Source organism: Gymnoscopelus braueri, assembly GCF_963280865.1.
Source record: "Gymnoscopelus braueri genome assembly, chromosome: 19".
Classification (NCBI taxonomy): Eukaryota; Metazoa; Chordata; class Actinopteri; order Myctophiformes; family Myctophidae; genus Gymnoscopelus; species Gymnoscopelus braueri.
Window position 1 is genome coordinate 20,668,867 of NC_137621.1, and position 22,908 is coordinate 20,691,774.

General features: G+C 41.7%; 1 protein-coding gene across 1 annotated transcript in view; it reads right to left on the minus strand.

Moving 5' to 3' along the window:
• evla (Enah/Vasp-like a) overlaps positions 1-22,908 on the minus strand; it is a 47,044-nt gene that overhangs the window by 20,570 nt on the left and 3,566 nt on the right. Inside the window, 2 exon segments of the mRNA XM_080413288.1 lie at positions 232-412; positions 1,541-1,709. Of these exon segments, the coding sequence (XP_080269414.1) occupies positions 232-412; positions 1,541-1,709 (350 nt within the window).

Below are 22,908 nucleotides of genomic sequence, written 5' to 3' on the forward strand. Positions count from 1 at the left end.
ATTCAGGCCGCTGTGCGCCGTTAAACTTATGCTCCGTTCGGTGTCATGCGTCAAAAAAAGTCAATCAATCATCTCACAACGCTTAAAAAATGTGACGCTATTTCCGACCCGCGACACCATCCGTCATACAACAAAGTTGTTTGAAGCAGTTTTGTCTCGTTGCAAATCTTTGGTTTGAAGTGGGCTTAAAGCCACATGACTGACAGATAAATAAACTGCCAGGAAACATACCTCCACCGTCAGGCGAGCTGAGGACATTGAGGGCGAACAGCATGGCGTTGGAGAAGGTGGTGGCCTCCTCCTTACTGGCAAAGTTCAACCCATAGACCTGGCGAGCGTCACGCCACTGGTGGAAGGTTGGGGTGGCCTGGTTGTACTTCAGACCCTTCACTATGGAGTAGTTGATCACCACCTTCAGGGGGTTGGTGGTGGGGGCAGGAGACAGGGAGGAAAGAACAGATAAACCCTCTAGGACGCAACTACAACTTCAACTGTAGTGTCACATCACGAGATAACAGGCGTGAAAGAGTGTCTGAAATGTTTTTCCCTACACGCTCCAACGATTTGCAGTTTACAAAATATTGTCTTAAGAATAGAAAAAGAAACAAAAGGAAAAAGTTAGATAACAGCACAACAAAATCAAATATAGATAAGATGCTTGCAAAAAAAGGGAGAATATCACAGTCTCTTGTGCACCTAAGAGACATCACTTAGCAGAAGATATAAGTGTATATAAACGTATATTCAGCTATTCAACAAAATGTCCCTCTAAAAGAGCGACAAATAATCCTTCAAATAGCCAATCTACAAGTAGTCATAAATCCATAGTCATATATTTTATGTAATCAATTTCAGTCGTGAAACATATTTATAACACAAATATATATCAAATTCAGTTTTAAATACAAATATTAAAACTTAATTTTATATATACAGTATATATTTTTTCTGCCTTTATTGATAGTAGATAGTGGAGATGGACAGGAAACGGGGAGAGAGAGACGGGGAGTGACACGCAGCAAAGGCGGTCGGGATCGGGATTGAAACCCGCATTAGAGCCTATGTGTGGTATGCGCCTGGACCGCTAGGCCAGCGGGCACCCAAAAAAAAAACTGAATTATATTTATGAATTAATATTTCATTCAACATAAGGGATCCACATGCAGTTGCTATTCTCTATCCTCTGTGTAGCACAAAGGTTTCAAACCCAGGGCCAGATTAGCACTATGTGGTGCCCCAGGGCGACCTCAAATTGAAGTGCTCCCCCCCTGCTCCCTGGGTGCGAACATTTTTCGCACTCGCGCGAAACATTTCGTTTTTTGGGCCGATTTTGTTAGTTTCTTTTTGGTTTTTGGTTACTTTATTTCGTTTTTAGGGTTAGGGCTAGGATTATGTTACGGTTATGTTATTAAATAAATATATATATATATTTTTTTCATTTCTTTTTTTTGGTGCCCCCATTGGCTGGTGCCCCAGGGCACTCGCCCCCAACGGCCTATGGGTAATCCGGCCCTGTTCAAACCATGTCTGAAGGTCTCACCTGCTGATCCTGCAGTTTGACGCCCACCACTCTGAAGGTATTGTTGGCAGTGTTGTGATAGATGTTGATGCGACTGAAGCCCTGCTGGCCAGGCTTGATGGGCACCCACTTCTTACTGGCATCATCGTAGACCATGACCGAGGCTCGCGCCTGGCAGATACTCTGTTCACTGGAGGCAGAGAGATGGAGGAGAGACCAACGATGGAGTTAATATGGATGTCAGGTTGAAAGCTGTTAAATAGAATAGAAAAATGATTTCGCCTATGATACAGTTAAGCTAGTTAGCAGAAAAGACTCCAGGTGAATAGGTTGGAAATGACTGTTCGGCTGAAGGTGAACATTTGAGGTTACATGACAATCTGTACTGTAAAAGACGGTAAAGGCAGTTCTTCATTGCTTCCAATACTCGAGACAGATACTGTATGTTGCATATTATGTTGTGGACACATACTGTATATTTCTTGAATAATGGTGACACTCTGAACCACTTATGCCCTTTACTTTGTTATACGATGATTAGCAAAAATAGCCAATCTACAAGCTTACAATGCATGGCATCAGAATGCTTTGTCAGCCATTTTTTGGGAGACATAATTTTTACTAGAAATGTTTTAAAGGCCTATGAATTAGCCTATGATAAAGTCAGCTGGTTAGCATATGGGGTACCGGAGAGCCACACCTTTCCTCAGTTAACACTATAGAAATAATATGTTACTACAGTAGTTATCTGACAGCTTGTGGGCCCCGAGGAGAGGGAGGGGCGGCCTATAAACAGGCAGAGTAAAACCTCAACCTCAAAACCCAAGCCACAGAAAATTCCCCTTTGCCTCCTTGCCCTTTACTGTGGCATACTGTACTGGCACCAGAATGGCACTTCCATAAATGTTCAGAAGCATTGGGGTAAAAGGGTGTGTTGGGGATGCAGGGTAATGATACGGTGAGTTAAAAACACAAGTGTTTAATCAACAGGCTTATCGCCAGCAGGAGTCTAACTTATTGAAAAGTAAACAAGAAGACTTGACACGCGTACACGCGTGTACACACACACACACACACACACACACACACACACACACACACACACACACACACACACACACACACACACACACACACACACACACACACACACACACACACAGAGAGAGCTAAGTCGAATAATGAAGTAACATCTACATAACCATGTTGTTTACAACCACATAACTGTCAAGGAATTCCTTTCCCTGAACAAGGACAAGAACATTTTGGCCATTCAATTGTGGTTCAGCGCTTCTATGATTAACTAACTACATAGCTAATTATCACATTCAAAAACAGAAGTATAAGCATAGTACATGTGGCTCAACTAGGCTCTATAAATAGTTTGGTAACACTCGCTATGCATACCATGTCTATAATGCATTATGAACATACTTGTAATGCATTATACTCAGCTTAGAACACTATTAAAACACATTATAAAGCATTGTATAATTACTTATAAGGTCAAGTCTAATAAATACATTGTAATTGTCTTATAACACTGTAAAATTACCGATATAAGCACTCAGACGTACTCATATTGCAATCATAACACATTATACCACCTTTTATAGTGACTTATAAGGTCATAATAATTCATGATTATTGATCATTCACTGACTTTTCATTTTGGCCAAGATCATAGTGTATTTTCATAATCGTAATACATCATAATAATTGTATAAGGCGTTATAATGCATTATAATGTGATTATAAGTCAGTATACTGTAAGTGGTCATTGGCTGCTTTAAGTAAAAAAAGTTAAAAAAATAGCATTCAATTTATGCAAGAAAAAAAAAACACAAAATGTTTCTGCCTACACCTTCAAGAATGTAATTAATTTACTTTAAGTACCCATTGACCACTTATAGTGACTTATAATCATACTATAATGCATTAAAACAGTGATTATAATACATTATAAAATTTGTATAATGTATTACTATGAGAATTATAATAGACTATGATCCTTGCCAAAACAATTGTCTGTAAGTGTCCAGCAATTCTAAAGTAGTATGAAACTTCACCTTATAAGTCATTATACAATTCTTTATGTTATGACTATTGTTATACAGTATTATGAGTATGAATTCTTATAACTATAATTAGACAGTGCTATATGCACATTACAATGCATTATAAGTATGTTTTTATACTTATGTGTGTTGTGTGACTGTGACCATCCTTTCCTCACAGTCAGAAATGGAAATGAAATGAGCATAGGTACAGTATAGTTTATTCCAGTGGCTCAATTGATATTGTATTTGGCCACAGACCCCCATCTGAAAATACCTCGTGCCAGGGAGCCCCAGAAGAGAAGATTTGTGTAAAAAAGAAAGAAATCAGAATTTCTTGCAATTGTTTAACAAATAGCAGATGTACAAGCGCTGCGAGCTTGTATATCTGCTATTTTTGAATAGCCGACGTATAAAATATGGTTAAAATGATTGTGATGCTGTATTAACACATTTTCCTGGGGACCCCCTGGAACCCCCTCAAGGACCCCTGGGGGTTCCGGGACCCCACTTTGAGAACCACTGGTCTAGTCCAGTCAGTGCAGAGTTCATCTATTCTAGACAACAGCAGGGATGAGGTTAACTCTATCGTCATGGAACCTGTGAATTAGCTAAACACTTATCTAATGTTCACCTTCAGCACCTCAGGGATGCAATCTGTCATCCAGACGGATACAGTTCGCATTGACAGCCTAGAGGTGTGAGGAACACACAGTAGTTCATCAGCTCACTGATAGTGATGAATGAATGAGTGTGTACGTGTGTGTGTGTGTGTGTGTGTGTGTGTGTGTGTGTGTGTGTGTGTGTGTGTGCGTCTGTATATACACACACACTGTCTGTCAATAAGAAGAAAACAATGTTGCGTGTGTTTGTGTGTGTGTAATGTATGTATGTAAACTAAATTGAGACCAATATGTCATGGATGTTACGTGTACAGCTCAAAAGTCTGCACTGTGAATGTGGCGTTTTTAAGTGTGTAACAATAAAATATGCCATCTTCACAACCTAAATATAAAAAGAATATAAAATGAATGAATAAAAGGATGATGCAGCGACACTGACAGCAGCAGGAAAACCGAGATGATTTAGCTACAGTACCAACAGTATACATGATGTGTAAAGCTTACACGAATCGCTCATCCATTCAATTAGTAGGAGGCTTGTGCCTGAGGACACCAGTAACATTTAAATGACAACATGTGACCTCTCTCACTCTCTCTCCATGTGTCTCTCTGTCTCTCTCCTGTCCTTCAATCTGCTCCCCTCCAGGAGGAAGACAGCGTGGCCCCTCAGACTCCGCAGGACTCTGTTTCTGCATGGCTTGGTCTCAACTTAAGCGGCTTCCCTTCTCTCAAATGATTTCCTGTCATCACCCTGCTCTCTAGTTTCCTCGCCGTCCTCTCAAAAAGCTTTGACTGGATTTTGACTTTCACGCTTTCTGGTGTCTTCACTCAGAGCTTTCATCTCCATGTTTCCAAACAACTTCCTTTTGTTGATGAAAGGCTAAACGTTGCACTATTCTTTTGCTCAATCAAAATGACTTGCAGTGCCTGTTAGGGACGGGAGTTGTCAGGAACTGCCTGATACGATGTTATTCTTTCTTTCTTGTTATTTATTCTTTCTTGAGAGCAACAACATAAAGAGAACTTTTTATCACTATGAGATGGACAAGAACGTTTTTAAAATCTTGAATGTTGAATATCTTAGATGCCAATTTGATATGTATTTAAGTAATTGCCTTGTCTTTGGCATGTCTGTACTGCGATTCTGTAAGTGTTCAGATTCAATAATATATATAATTCTGGTGAATTCTGTTTGCATTTTTTATATTGGTCTATGACAGTTGATTCATACTTCCAATGATATTTATATAATCTCGACTGAATTTATTCACCATGTTTTCACTCACAGTACTTTCCTTTTGATTGACTGAATACTTTATTAACAGTTTGCAAAAACGAGGCACGGTGGCACAGATCTATACAAAAGAACGCTAAAAGGATAACCCAGATAAGCCCTCTGGGCTTGTTACCGTTAAGGTCCTGTGTATTCAATTCATAGAGACATTTAAAGTCAAACAATAATATGCAATAATATTCACAAAAAAATCATATACACGAGTAGTAATAAGAAAGAAAGATATGTACAGTAAACAGTTGTGGGGGGGGGGGGAGACATTACTGGCGAATGTTAACTAAACACCAGAAAGGAAGAGTTGATTTTGTTGTTTCAGCATGGTTTTACTTGCTTTGAACATTATAAAAAAAAGGATGCCTCAACATGCGAGCGACTATGTCGATTCTGGCGTCAATATCAAAACCACCTTACAAAGAAATGAATGATTAAATCAAATTTTACCCTATCGCTATTTAACCTACCTGTACAGGTCTATGTACAGAACACACACACAACCTCAACGCTATAGGGAGAGTTTCACAACCTAATTGCTGGGACTGAAGATGCGTTTCCTTCCAATAAGATCCCCACCAGTTCCTAGTTTGCTAAATGTCTTTAGTAGTGAAAGATATTTGTTTACTTCAGTAAAACACCAAAGCCACAGTACAAAGGCAGGACAAATAAATGTAGATTGAGAAGACTTGAAAGCTGACTTTGACAGATGCAGCTGAACAACCACCAGCATCCAGCCATCCTTCACTCTTAGTGTGCTAATGTTGTACAGTTATCCAGCAGCTGCTGTGTGTAACATGTCAAAGCAATCAAAACACAACTTGAAAGTCTGTGTCCTCCTTCGCATTGGTAGCCGACTAGATAGAGCGCCGACGACGTAATCACAGTGTCCCTGGTTCAATTCCGTCCGGACGGAGACCTGTATTGTATTGCATGTTGTCCCTCCTCCAGACCACACTGTAGTGTACACAGACATAATAAACCCCACGCAGACTCAAGGTGAAAACAATACCAAGCACTCTGTCGTGGCTGGTAATAATAAGTCTCAAGAACATTTGGTTTACCCATTTTGTGGCATGTCAGGCTGTTACCAGCAGTCAATATCGATGCCAATATTTTGACTAAAAAAAGTATTACACAATAAATAAAAAAAAGAGGAACATCATGTTTCAACCAACTGAGTATGTATCAACTTATAATAAATTCAAAAACACTGCTATCTGTTGTGTCAAATAATAATTCACTGCAGCTGAAATCAAAAAGCTCTTTAAAATGTGTCCTTGCACAATGAAACCCTGACAGAGACATAATGCAGACAAGGTGCAGGAACCACATGCAGACACCAACGTCGTCCTAATACCAAAATCAGAGCACAGGGTTGTGATCTGAGAAGATGGCATCCTTGTCAGTGGAAGATGATCAGTGCCGTTTCTGATGAGCCAGTGTGGACGACAGCTGTCTGCAAATGAATCTATCTATAAATTCCCATAATATCTTTATCTGTCTGTCTGTCTGTCTGTCTGTCTGTCTGTCCATTCTTCGCATATCTCGAGAACCGTTCATCCAACCAAATATGTCCATATATAGGCATATATGGATGGAACCGCCCATCCAACTGATATGCCCATATATGAGCATGCCAATATATGGGCATATACTGATCTCCATATACGGGCATAAAAGGACTGACAGATACAGAGATCTCCATACCTGTATATTGGCACAAAGGGGACACAGACAGACGGGTAAACCCCCCCCCCGACACTATGACTCATTTGACTCAGGATTGACAGTGCGACGTAGGTGTGAGGGCTGCGTAGCGGCCCGAACCTCTAGTTGGTGAAAATAGCATATCTCCAAGCTCACAACGCACTGCGACGCAACGCACACTGCAAGCAGCACTTCCAGGGCCTAAGCTATGAGCCCGCTCTGAATGGCCACATGTTTCAAATGGCCATGCGTTCCCAATGGTAACGTGCTCTGTATGGGCACGCCCCCCCATAAGGCCTGCAAGCATTGGAAAATGTGCAAATAAACTAAACTAAGCTAAAACATGATTATGCTTTCAACCTCAAGACAAGCTCCTATGTAAAACCATAACAGAGAACTACAGACACAACAACATTTTTAAAATCTCTAAACAAGCCATGCTGATGCCCTAATCACATAACAGACACTTCAGAGACCTGGGAGAACCTCTAAAGTCTCAATGAGAAACGAGAGAGGACGGAGGAGGGGAGATGGCTCCATCCATCTCGTGGATCGCCTTACAACAACAACCCCTATTTCTGGAGTGGTCTGGAGTGGAGGACTAACATGCCATTAGGCTGATGCTAGCAGCTTCTCTTCCCTCCAAGATGTCAGAAATAAAACAGGCTCACCGTCTATTTGTTTTCTTTTTATATACCAACATTGCTCAATCAACACATCATGTGCTATGTACAGAAGACTTTATTCTATTTCACAATGTGGTGCTGATCTGTGATCTATGTTGTGTTTAGGCTCACACTGTCCTTTGGAACACAGTTGTGCTTTAGAAACCAGACGAGAATAGTCCAGCTCACATGCAGCTCAGTTTTTGTGGTGAGAAGAACCACATAAGGAGAAGCCTCGCCTCGTCACGTCTTCTGGAACGTAGCTGCTGCTGTGTTGTCATTACAGGCAAACACAACTGTAGTAAACAGCGTGAATGTGAGCAAAGTGTTGTGGTTCTACAAAAAAGGGTTATTGTACTAAGCAGACAACCTAACGAAACATTTATGTAGGATATGCATATGCACACGCACACGTGCACACCTGCAGTACAAAATGTGATCCAATAACTGAAGGAGATGAGGTCACATGATAAGATATAAACCGGGCACGAGCGGCATAAGAGCTGTTAAAACATTACAGCTGCTTCTCAAGCTAAAAAAAACAAAACAGAGTCTATTTACAGCGTAGTTTCACTGTGCAATTTCACAGGCAGGCTTTCAGACAGTTGGTCAAATTAATCATCAGTTATCTCTTAAACGGGCCCCTACATAATATAGCCTAAATATTACAATGTACATTGAAAACATTTCTTCAGGGTATATAGTGGGAGAATTGTTTTCTTTCATCCTTTTATATTGGGCTACAGTGATATACATCACCAATGATGTGCTAAAGTGAGCTTTGTTACTGTAAGTTGATAACGCTGCCTTTGGAGTTTGGCCTTGCGTTTGGCTGCATGCAGTCTATGCACATAAGATAAGATGGGATAAGATCTTTATTGATCCCACAGGGGAAATTCAGGCGCCAAAGACAGTACAGCAGTTAAGAACAGGTTACAGGACAAGGAGAAACAAAAGTACAGTAGATGCAGCATGATGGAAAGACATCATATTCAAGGCAACAAGAAATGTTTATCATCAAAGAAAAATAAAACAATGTATATATATACATATATATATATCATATATATATATATATAAAAAAATAAGATTGCAGCATATAATGTACACACTATACACCCTCGGCAGTGCTAGCATAGTGCAAGATAGGTAACGAGAACACACAGAAGCATACCAAACTGGACTGTTATCGAGAAATTAGTCCTGTTCGGGATGAGCAACCAACATGATCCTTGTTCTATACAGACAATACAGTATATATATGATATGTGAGCTTGGTCTGCTTTTGCGGGGACAGGGTACACAGAGATAGATACAGAGATGAAGACAAACAGATCAAACAAATCCTGTTCTAGATGGCTTAGCAATGCCTGCCAAAAAACACAATCACAGAAGCTCACATGCTCAGTGGTTGGGGGACGCCGAGAAACACAATGCAAGCCAAGGATGGTGGAATGGTGAGAGAGAGAGAGAAGCAGAGAAACGGCACGCTGGTAGCTCTATATAGTTGATGTACAGTGGATGATAGCACAGTGTGTAATACTGTACATGTATGTCATTTGAAAAAAGGTCAGTAGGACTACATGGTATGTAATAGGAACGCCAAGTTTGACCACTACACCAGACCATAATATTTCAATCAGAAAATACACAGCGTTTTTTGGTGAAAAATACAATACAGATAAATAAATAATAATAAATAAAATCTTCAGATTGAAGATCCTACACTGTACTTCATCGTATGATGCCAGGTTGAAAGTGGTTAATAGCAACATTGTCTGTCTTTAGGTACAATTCAGGGAAATCTTTTTTGCTGCTAGCCCACAACAGTGAAATGACAAATATGGAATAAATTCCAAAATAAATGTTGCTAATAAATGATGCAGAAATGCATCCCTGCTCTGTACAGGCTATTTAAGCACGGTCACCACACGGCTGTGAGGAATGCTCCCATGAATCATAGCCGACCTGTTATTTGGGCAGTGCTGCGTTTCCCTGAGGTTCCTAGACGCACCCACTCCCAGTCACCAAAGCTCTAAACAACCCGCAGCATGCCGGACCGTTTCCGCCCTGATATTCTATAGGCATGCGTCTTTAAAAATTCATGAGCAACCGCCCCACATCCAACTCACAGTATGCATCAATAAGAAAATACATGCATTGTTCATGCACACAGTAGACAGGCTTATGAGAGGAGCAAGTTTGGTTTGATGACATAAAGAGAGCATAACATAAACCTGATTTCCAATGGTCTATTGCTTTGGGAAAAAGGGCATTATACTGTACTACGCACAGCTGTCGAGTTGCTCCCCTGCCAGTGAACCCTGCATTTTGCCTTCCTAAACTATAGGATATTAACCTCCACTCAGACACACAGTGGGAGTAAAAAAGAGGGTTGGCAGAAGGGAAGGAGGAGAAAGAGTAATGCCTAATTTATGCTCCATCGCACGATGGCGTCACGCGCCTAAAGTAGCGAGCTCAGAACGCGCCGCGGATGCGACGCGTTGTTGTCGTGGGCTTGTAGGTTGTCTATTTTTGCCAAACGTGACGCCGTTATGCAAACAAAGTATGAATTGGGCTTATGGAAGATGGAGATCATAGAAAGAGAGTTGGAGAGAGAAGGAGGTGAAGGAGGCGTTGACCCATGTCAAATGACCCATGTCTAGCATACTGGAAAGGAGGCCACGTATCCAGCAAGCACAGCCGTGACCACACATGGTTACATTATGCACCGTCCCCTGTCATGTCTGCATGTTCTCCCTCCCTGCTCAGTCTATTAACCTGTTCGATCCGGGAACAAATCTGTGTCATTTTTTATTTGAGCTATAACCATTATTTTATACTTTGGCTATTCAAAAACTCGGTGCCGCGCTACGAGCTTGTAGATCTGCATTTTTTGAAAAATATTTAACATTTGGGCAGATCTTTGAATACATACTGTATTTTTTTTTTACATTTTTAACTCAAATCTTTGCTTCTGGAACACAATATTTTACAAATGTTCGTTTAAAAAAATAGCAGATCTACAAGCTCATAGCACAGCACTCTGTGCCGCGCTATGAGCTTATATTATATATCTGTTATTTTTTTATAGCGAAATAAATCTTAAGATGACACAGATGCGTTCCCGGATTGAATGGGTTAACAGACATGGTGACAGAGTATAAATTAAGTAATTTATACTCCATCGCACCAGGGAAGATCAGTAACACCACTGCACTCCCTATACAAAATTAGGCTTCAGCACTTGACTTGTCCATGAGCAAGACACTGAACATCCAGATGCTACCGATGAGCAGGTTGAGGCCTTCTGTCTTTGGTGTGTGAAAGTGCTTTTGCACCATTTAGCAATAACCTGGTTTTAAGCTGGGTGAGGGGAGCCTGTGTGTGTGTGATCTTTCCTTGGCAACATACGATGAGGGTTGGATGGTGGGTGGATATGGGGGTTGAGGGGAGGCGAGGGGAGGCCACGAGGCATGATCCCCTCTGGGTGGTACCCAAGGACAGGGCCTCTGTTGCCATGGCAATTAGCCTTTGTTGCCAGAGTAATTGTTTTAATGCTGCTGGTTCAATGGAAGGCACCCGAATGAATCACCAGTCATTCAGCACAGCTCTGCACCTCTTGCTCACAACAGCAGTTTTGATTTGCTTTGCCGTTTCTCTCCCTCTCTCTCCCCCTCTCTCTACCTGTGATAAAACTACTGATCGCTCAAAAAACAAACCTTTGAGGATATGGATAGCTTTGACTCAAGTGCACTGTCAGCAGGAACTCATTTACGTTGGACAACTGATGAATCACGAAGCTACACTGTGATGAAGCCTGATTCATACTTAGTCGTACGATACGACGGTGTCCCGCGCTGAAAATATTCGTTCTACAAGCTCAACGCATTGCGATTGTGAGCTTTATAGATAGTCTATTTTGACAAAAAGTACAGATCTTTGCAGAAAATGTGATTTAACCACCCATGCCCTATTCACACATAAAAAAAAAAAGGCTGATCTACAATGACATGCCCAAAAGAGAGACACATCAGCTGCATAATTGCCAAACCAATACAATGTACTGTATATCGGTCTGGGTCTAAATTAATGACTTATTCATTGTCACAACTGTGGAAAGAGTAATACACAGAGTGAATAATTAATGAACGATGGCATCCACTGTGACACAGCGGTACAGCGCAGCGCCAGCGCTCAGCAGAGCAGGTGCCACATCAATTAATTCATATTAAATGTATCAATTAATTTCAAGAAAATTAACCAGCGTCCTAAAATCACTTCCTCTTATTCAACAACAATGAGGAGTTGAAAGCAAACAGACAGGCAATGGAGCTCCCATTAGAGTGGGGGGTGTTAATTACAGCCTTTCATTTATCCCTGGACAGTAACTAACTGGAGAAACGTAAAACCGAGATGACCTCCACTTCCTGTCTGTGCTCACAGATTGGCACATGCAAGCATGCACTTACTTACTCGTCAAACACATGCATGGATACCAGTGGCGGAAAAAGTACTCAAATGTTTTACTTACAGTAAAAGTCAATACCGAATGTAGAAATACTCTGTTACAAGTAAAAGTCCGGAATTCTAAATTTACTTGAGTAAAAGTACAAAAGTATTGGTATCAAGTACCCAAAGTAGAAAGTACTCATTATGCAGAAGGTCCCATTTCACAAGTTTTCAAATGTGTAAAATGTATAAAAATCCTTTGAAAATAGCAGATCTACAAGTTCACAGCGCTCACAACGTGACACGTTGTGAGCTAATAGATCGACTATTTTCAAGTATATATACTGTATATAAGTGGTTTTGTAATAATAATAATAATCTACAAAGTAACAAGTAACTTAAGTTTTCAAATAATTGTAGTGAAGTAAAAGTACAATATTTGCCTCTGAGATGTAGTGGAGTAGAAGTAAAAGTACAGAAAATTGGAAATACTCCAGTAAAGTAAAAGTACCTTAAAATTGTACTTAAGTACAGTACTTGAGTAAATGTACTTAGTTACTTTCCACCACTGAGAGAGACACACACACACACACACACACACACACACACACACACACACACACACACACACACACACACACACACACACACACACACACACACACACACACACACACACACACACACACACACACACACACACACACACACACACACACACACACACACACACACACACGTAAGTGGAGGCTTGTAACTCAATGCCAGCACTGTCTGGTAAATAAGCCACGGCCTCTTCAGACGACACTTATCTCATCTCCATAGAGGCGATACACTGCTATGACATCACTCTGTCGCTGACAACTGATTGTCAAGGTCGAGGAAAGACTCACAATGATGTCTAGACTCTACAGGTTACTGCAGGTGGAGGTGTTCAGGGTCAAAGGCTATACAAATGTACTTCATGTGGCGCCGATGGCCTAGTGTTTAAGGCGCATACCTAGGCTCTAATACAGCCTGACAGCGAGTCGCAGGTTTGATTCCTGACAACCTTGGCTGCCTCCCTGACTCTCTCCCTGTGTCTGCACTTTACTATCAATATAAAAGGCAGAAAAGCCCCATAAATATCTTTTAAAAAAAAGAACTTCATGCAAGTTATCTACAGAAAGATTTATCTTCCATAACTCAATATACTGTACTGTAATGTAGAAAATATTGTACTAATAGATTTTTTATTGAAATCGATCTCCATCCATGCACGCGTGTTTTAGCAAGATTTCAGAAGAAATAACCTCCTTCCATACTAACACACCTGAAAACGCATATCACATGACTATTCACACACACTGGGCAGGTCAAGGTGAAATCCACAACAACTCTGATCTCCGTGGAGCCTTAGCTACAGTATGGAGGAATGGATATAGCGATGTCTCTGGGGAAACCTTGCTTACTTACTGCTCGTACATGTCTGCTGGCATGTAGGGCAGCAACAAAGAATTTTCCCTCCTGTCTGTTCTGGGTCAGTGTCTTTATAGTACCCCAGGTGTACTCTGAGGAAATGTCTTCCTTAAAAGGATGAAACGCAGAGCTGCAGAAAAGATGAGGTCGACGAACTTTGGGGGAGTGAAGCGAACAACACCATTATGGGCCGTCAAATGCTTTGATGAATGGTGTCAGGAAAACGGTGTATGTTCAAACAACATCAAAGGTGTGGTTTTAATGACATCTTGCGAGACTTCTATGCCAGTATTAGAGACAGCAAAAGGGCAGCAGACAGAGCTACACAATGATGCCTAATTCATGCACCGTCGCACGACGGTGTGGCGCCCCGAAAATAGCAGACCTACAAGCTCACAACGTGTAGTGAGCATGTAGGTCTGCTATCTTCCACAAGCGACACCGCCGTGCAACGAGGTATGAATCGAGTTTGAGAGACTGAGACTGAACAAATCTAAACGTTCTGGAGAAAGTAGTCCCTGACTGCCTGCACAAACAAGGTTTGTGCAGGCAGTCAGGGACTACTTTCTTGTAGAAAATACTCTTGTAAATTCAGTTGTAATTAAATTATTATTAAACACTGCTTTAATTGGGAGGTGTCTATGATTTCATGTTGCCATATTTAGTCATCCTTTTATAAAATCAATAACTCAGTCCAGGCGTCATTGTTTTCAGAAGGTCTCGTTTCCATCCGTCCGGACTAGTAAAGTAACACAAAAACAACATTTTCAAAAGTCTCAGGTTAATGGGTTTGAAAATATCGGGGTAGTGTGTACACTAGCCGTAAACGTAGTAAGAGTTAAAGGTTTTAAAATGAAAACATATATTAGTGTGGATGTACCGTAGCCTCAGTTTTGTCTCGGGAGAGCGAGTCTGTGCAGCTATGCTGCTGTGAGCTACAGTCACTTGGATGAGAAGAGGAACACAACATATTATTATACACTCCCACATGTATATTATGGTCCCTATACAGTGCATACACCCAAAATAAGAGACACTGTTATTTTTAGCAGGAGACCAGATTAGTGAACAGAGAAGGCAGCGCACGCACGCACGCACGCACGCACGCACGCACACACACACACACACACACACACACACACACACACACACACACACACACACACACACACACACACACACACACACACACACACACACACACACACACACACACACACACACACACACACACACACACACACACACACACACACACACACACACACACACACACACGGCTGTTATTATAGAGCTCAATAGGAGATTGATATACCCAATAGGGTTCACTAGGCATTCTGATATAGGGCTGTGTGCCAAGGGGTGAGGGCGTGGGCGTGTTTGGGTGTGTGTGCCTGTTTGGGTGTGTGTTTGGGTGGGTGCAGGGGTACAGTCGCCAGCAGGAGGAGGTTTTGTCTGACTAGCTGGATTACAGACAGAGCCTCGCTGGCAGATTATTATTACCTCACTGCAGCCTTAAATCTAAATTAACCAGGACTTAACTCTCTTACAAGACCTCTAATCTGCTCCACAGGGAAAGTACCACTCACAGACAGAGGGAGGGATTGAGGCCTACACACAGACTAAAAACAGTATGAGCCAACTTTATTGGCTATTAGCATGTCATCAAAGTAAGCACGCTTTGGGCGGGAGGCGGGGTGCCTGTTGGTCCAGGAAACGGTGTGTGCGGTAAGCTCAGAGTTTGAATCCATGCCTCTGCCATGTTTATCGCCGGTGGGGATATGTTGTATCCCTGCTTCTGGTCCGACTGAATTAAACAAATACATTTCCTTCTGGTAAATGTAGACTGTCTGACATGTTTCATATGTTTGATAATATCACAATTTAATAAAGAATGTATGTTAACCACATCAACCCTGGTGTCCCTATTCAGGGCAATTTCTGCATCCTATATTAAAACTGGTTAATAGGTGGGCTGGCGGGCGGACCACCGCCCCGTCCCTATGACTCAGACATAACCATATATAGAGTTCACTATGACTCATACATAACCATATACGGTATAGAGTTCCCACTGCAGCTACACCCAAATAAGGCGTGTGTCATGCATGACGTCAGACAAAAAAAATAAATAATGTTTGCCGCCATGAGTCGGCTCGGCGGTGAGGGCCGAACCTCTACTAGTATTTCAAAAATGGCAGATCTACAAGCTCGCATTATGTCGCGATGTGACACGTGAGCTTGTTGGCTATTTATTGTACTATACAACTAAGTATATAATATATATGGCTTAAAGGAGAATTTGGGACTAAGTTTTTCTTACCTTTTCTATGATGTTATGATATCTTAGTTAGGATGAATGCTATTAAAATATGCGATCTAACACAAGGCCTATCCGCGCACGTTTTACGCTGTGGCGGACCCGGGATGGAGTTATGACATTTTTCTACAGTACCATTCATCCTAAGATATCATAACATCATAGAAAAGTGGTTAAGAAAAGGTTTCCCCCCTCTGAGTGCTGCCTCTGCATGGGATGCAACCCTGCTTGCCATGAACCTAAAAGGAGCAAGGTCATTAAACTTAATGAGCATAGCTTTTCACTTTGGCAGGAAAACCAGATTGTGTACATGATGCAACTACATGTACGGCAAAGTCAGTGTGAGAAACAACAACATGACATAAATGCACTCAGAGGTCACAAAGCAAATTATAAACTGCCAGTAGTAGTTTGCCGGCAGTTTGCAGGCAGTTTATGCCAAGCCAAGGACAAGTTTTCCTGAAGGTTCCTGCATCATACGTTCCATATAATTAGAATATCTATGGAGTATTGGCGTTCAGAACACTAAGGATTTACAGGAATTCGTTCCTGTAAATCCTTTTTTAGAAGCATGTGAATACTTCACAAATTAACCTAATGACCAAGAACAATAAGACTGCAAATACACCCATATAGCAATTTATATTTGGCAAAATAAGATTTTGTCACTGAAGCCTCAAACTCCATGAACCACCACCATTTCGTTCTGGATATAATGATGGCGCTCCACCATGCAGAGTTTATCCAACCCCCCCAACCTACTTCAACAGAAACGTACAGTGGAATACTGCTGAATGGGCTACAATTAAGCCTCAAATGGGGGGTAGAGAGAGAGAGAGCAGCACTACAGGCCTTAATGGCATTAATACCATACACATTAATGTGCTTATGTTCTTAGTTCCTGCTTGTTGTGTGCAAAAAAGCTCAATCTTATGCCTTGTAATGGTTTATGGTTTTATGGTGCCATATTTGATGCACGTACGTAAAGAGCATGGTGTTCGTGAATACATGACCCACATACTATGCATCCTGTGTGATTAACATGTAGGCAGTATAGGCTACTGCAATGTATTGCCAACAAGGGACTTTTGTGGTTGTAGTTATATATCAGTTATATTGGCGTCTTTGAGGCGTTCATGGATTTTTCATCCTTTTAAGCTTATTTAAATTGATTTAGCTATTTTCGCTGAGGATGTAAGAGGCCAGCTGCCTGTAATAAAACACCTACAGACTAGTTACTAGTACATCAGTCAAAGGCATTCAAACTGCAATTAGAATTATCATATTAAAACATTATATTGACAAGCTAATTATGGGTATATTGAATCGGCGGCTCGGGACATACTGTAGAGCCTGGGAGGTTCCTGGTTTGATCCCCAGCAATCAAGTGTCCTTGAGCGTGATACTGAACCCTAACTGCTCCTGACGAGCAGGCTGGCGCCTGGCACTGTTGTATGAATGTGTACCACATAAATCATGTCATGTGTTAACCCATTCAAATCCGGGAACGCATCCTCTCTCGTTTTAGATTTGAGCTATAAATTATCTTACACTTTGGCTATTCAAAAATAGCAGATCTACAAGCTCGTAGCACGGCACCGAGTGCCGCGCTACGAGCTTGTAGATCTGCTATTTTTGAAAAATCTTGAACATTTTGTGCAAAACTTTTAATACATATATTTTTGGAAACAACATTTTTTAAACTCAAATCTTTGCCTCTGGAGGTCCCTGGAACAAATTATTTTACAAATGTTTTGCTTTAAAAATATATATATTCAAAGATTTGCACAAATTGTCATGATTTAAAAAACTATTGCAGATCTACGAGCTCAGTCAGTACATCTGCTATTTTTGAATAGCCAAAGAAATTCCCGGAGTGAATGGGTTAATGGTCTTGTTGCAGTGTGTGTGTGAATGGGTTAATGCGAAGTACACATTTGAGTGGTTGGAAGAAGAAGCACTATATAGATGAGCTATTCTTGCAGAATGTTTGGCCCAGAATAGGGACGCCAGGGTTCATGTGGTTAATCAAATTTTAAAAAAATAATCAAAACGTACAGATGCAGGTATATACTCGTCACAACATTGGAGTTGGGGTTTCTGAAGTCAAAACCATCAATTGCATTTCATATAAGCTGATTTTTACCAAAGCTTAATAAGTACAGTACACTACAGTATCTGGCTGTCAACACTATGAGCTGAGAGATTCAATAGACATGGCGTTCCTAATGTCAGCACCTAAAATGGCCAGGCAGGTCTGGCTGTCTTACAGTGGTGGTGGAAGAAGTGCTCAGATTTTTTTGTTAAGTAAAAGTAGCCATAACACAATAATATGAAAATAATCTCTTTAAAAAAACTGCAGATCTACAACGCATCGCGAGCTTGTAGTGTTTAATGTATGTTAGTAGTGTGTGTTAAAGTAACTAAAGTTTTCAAATAATTGTAGTGGAGTAAAAAGTACTATATTTGCCTCTCAGATGTAGTGGAGTAGAAGTATAAGTGATCAAAAAAATGGAAATAAATACCCAAGTAAAGTAAAAGTACCTCGACATTGAGTAAATGTACTTAGTTACTTTTACACCACTGCTGTCCTAGATAGAGAGTGGGCCGGATCAGCTTTAGGAACCAGCTGTTACTGATGGAATTTGACATATTTTACATACAGATAAAACCTTTTTTCCCCGTATAAATCACCCCTCCCCCTCTTTTCCATTCCTCCTGTGATGAAAAGACGACAGCCAACACGGCTCTTTGATCCTACTACAGCTCGCATCTTCTGGAACTGCAGCCAGCGACAAAAACACCCTCCCCTCTTCTCTCTCAGTCTCTTTTCTATCTCCCAAAAATCTTCCATCCCTCCACCTTCTGGCAGGGGACAGAGAGAGAGAGAGAGAGAGAGAGAGTGACAGAGAGTGAGTGTGTGTGTGTGTGAGAGAGAGAGAGAGAGAGAGAGAGAGAGAGAGAGAGAGAGAGAGAGAGAGAGAGAGAGAGAGAGAGAGAGAGAGAGAGAGAGAGAGGGGGGAGAAGGGCAGTGGACCGAAAGTCGGTCGTTTTAGCCTTAAGCTATGGTGTCTTGGAGTGAATTAAATATGTACAGAGCCCCTCCAGAGCCCGGCTATTCAGAGACACTGTAAAATCCTCTGTGTGAATTTAACCCTGAGAGCGTACACAAATGTAACCAGATGGACGCGTGAGGGTCCATTTGGTTAAATGTATACGCTCTCAGAGTTGCAAGTGAATAAAAGAGAATTTCACTGTGTGTACTGTGTACAGGACTGCAGGGAGAGTGTTTTTAGAATAAAGAAGATGCTCACAGCGTTGAGGGGCTTTGACAGGCTGGATGGATACTTTTCACAGCAGACGTTTTGATGTGTATGGGCTAAAGCACCGTTTCCCAAGCAGTGGGTCGGGACCCATGTTTGGGTCGCGGACCAATTTTTATGAGTCGCAAGTAAATTATCCCCTTTTTTGTGTCTTAATTATTTTTTAATTATTTCATAAGATTTTAAAAAGTTACTTTTAGCTGCATTTATCGATCTATGACACATCAATATCATCATCAATATTATCATCATCATCAAAAAGGGGTCTTAAAGACAAAGAAAAAAAGGGGATCAGAAAAGAACAATGTCTCTCCAATTCAAATGTTTTATCTAAATAACAATCCAAATAGCCTTAATTCTGGATTTCAACATGAGATTATGATTACAGATTAGTGTTTTAGTACTGATACTACAGAAAACAACAACACAAAGAAACATTTGGCTTAACGTCACGGACATGCATGTTTGTGTCACTAGCTCATGGTAACACTCTCTCAGCACCAAGTGACAGACACCAAACAGACACTCGCTTATTTAGCAGAACACATGAAAGGCCAATAGTTTTTTATACCAGCCGTAAAAAATCTCTCACTGCTTTGACTGCAATTAATGTCTATTATTATATATAATTTATCTACCTTATTAATCTCGCAGGGGAAATTCTGTTTTCAGCTTCACCCAGCTGATGGCTTGCTCAGATGATTATGATAAGCGCTCAGGTGGGAGCAGTTAGGGGTTAAGTGTCTTGCTCACACGCCCTGGTTGGTCACCTGGTAGAGCTAGAGCACATATACCATTATGGCTCAGTAGCGCAGCCGACCAGGGTTCAAATCTGACCCGAGGCCATTTTCTGCATGCATGTCCTTCCGTATCTCTATGTCCTGCCATTTCCTGTCTAGCGCCACTGTCAAATAAAGGCTTGAAAATGGCCAAAAAACTCAAACTAGAAACAAAGTGGTCATAAACCAGCCTCTTCATCCACAGAGCTATAGCCGGCCCAAACTCTCTAGCTATCAGTCGCATGGAAAGAGCAACAGGGCTTCTGTACTAAATCACCTGAGGCCTGATGCTGCAGTCCTGTACGTTTTATGTCCTCAGCATCCACCACTCACCAAGAGGGAATCCCTGCTTTGCCAGGAGAGATATTGGGTTCATGAGCTTCCGACAGGGCTACTTGTTAACCTGTAGGTGTCCTACCCGAGACCACCTCCAACCACTGCAGATGTGACAGTTATTCTCATCATACAGAGTGGTTGTAATAACATTTTATTCGTTGAAATAAGTTCTGGAGGCCCGGACCGCTGGCCTTGCGGTCCAGGCACCAAGGCTGGTTCGAATCCCGATCCCGACGACCTTTCCTGCGAGTCACTCTCCCCATTTCTTGTCTATATCTAATATATACTATCATTAAAGGCAGGAAACCCCCCAAAAATATCTTTAAAAAAAGAAATGAGTTCTGGATTGCAGCTTTAAAGAGGTCATTGGGGAACAGACAAACACACACAGAAACTTTAGCAGCCGCTCTGACTCCAATTTGATGTACGGGTCCATTTGGTTACAGCATTCTGTACACTCTCAGAGTTAAAGTAACACCGAGGATTTTACCGGGATGGCATGTGTACAAACCTGGCAGCGACGTGGCTGTAGAACAACCCTGAGTCACTGACACTCTGGGGGAGGCAGTAACGCAGCGCCTGGAGCCGATGGACGTCCATACTGGTGGTGATACTGGTAGAGAGGTGACCGTAACGATAAGCACCAGCAACCTATTAGACACAGGAGGGCTTCTGGTTCGATCCCTTACATTTGTTATGTCCCGTATTTATAACAAGCCTTAGACGCTGCAACTCATTCAAAGCAGCATAATCCTCCACATGAAAAATGCAATCGTGACGAGTGGCGGATTTTACAAACGACCTCCACAAACATGGAACGCTTCACTTGTATTCACGTCGCAAAGGAAACGCGATAATAACAATCAATGCACATCAGTTCTGAAAGTTTTACACCACTGGATCCAGTGTCTAGTATGAGAGAGAGGAGACTGGCCATCCGTCCATTCCCGTAACAAAGAGATGACTGACAATGATGACCAGCCTGTTGTCTGGCAGCTAAACAGATGATAGTGTGTGAGTGTGTGTGTGTGTGTGTGTGTGTGTGTGTGTGTGTGTGTGTGTGTGTGTGTGTGTGTGGGGCACTGAACCCCTGTGTTATTGCGATACTGTTAACCCCTGGGGAGATTACCTCATATCCGCCACAAACAGACCCTACCCCCCACCCAGAATCTAGAGCACACACGCACGCACACGCGCGCACACACACACACACACACAGGCTGGTCCAATAAGCTCTACTGTTTGGTGAGGGGTGTAGAAGGGGGGGGGGGTGGGGGGGGTGGATGGGGGTGCTGTTAAGCCCCTCCCCTTTAACTCACCCCAGCAGTCAGTGGTTGGTTGCCATAGCTACGCAGCATTAGTCAGGGTGTTCCAATTAAGTACCACAGCCACTGTTCCATCCATACGGTGGTGTGTTCATATTGACTGGGGTGCCCTCTGGCCCAGGGGGATGAACACCCATACACAGCATAACGGATATCGTCGCTGTCGGGTGGAAACCTTGTACGTCCAAAAACGTTGCTTTGCAGGAAATGGAGAAAATAACCTGTGTTCCAATGGCTCCATTGTAGTTATTTAGTCACAAGCTCTTGTTAAAATGTTTCATTAGTTCAATATGTATAGAAACCCACATACACACTTAACCACTTTACTTTCACTTTCAAAGTAAGTTTCCAAAATGGCGAAAATAGCCGATCTACAAGCTCTCAACGCGTCACGTCGCAACTCTTTTGAGCGACACTCGTGTACGACAAAGAAGGGCATTCAATTACGAAAAAACTAGAAGTTAAAAAAATGGAGATACAAGGTTTCTTCCCAACGGTAACTAATGATCGAGGATATGGGACAGTCGCTTGCGATAAAACGCCTCTTGTCAGTAAGTGCAATGGATAAAGGGTTAGGGCCCCAATGCTCAATCGCTGTTAAACACAGTGGGTTGCCTTTTTAAGGCTGTAATCCGGGACTCATTCTAAATTAACGTTATTTTAACCACTCTGCATGGTAGAGAGATATTATGTTATAACAAGCACATCTGCAGTGGTTGGAGGAAATCGCCCTACTCCTCCATTGAGAAGTATAGGACACCTACTGGTTGAGAAGTAGTAGTAGTAGTAGAAGCTCTTAAGCCCCAATAGCTCCCCTGGTCAAGCAAGTGGGGACTCCCTCTTGGTAGTAGATGTTTGGTTACCCACGCGGCATACCCAGATTATAATCCCAGCCAGGTCAAGTGTTACAGATGAAATCTGCGTCTCTCCGTCGGGAGAGGACATAAACCTTACTGTATAGCTTTAAAAGTCACTAGCTTGAGTGTCATACTGATTTACAGAGAAACACACTTACACATTCACAGCATACACACACACACACACACACACACACAC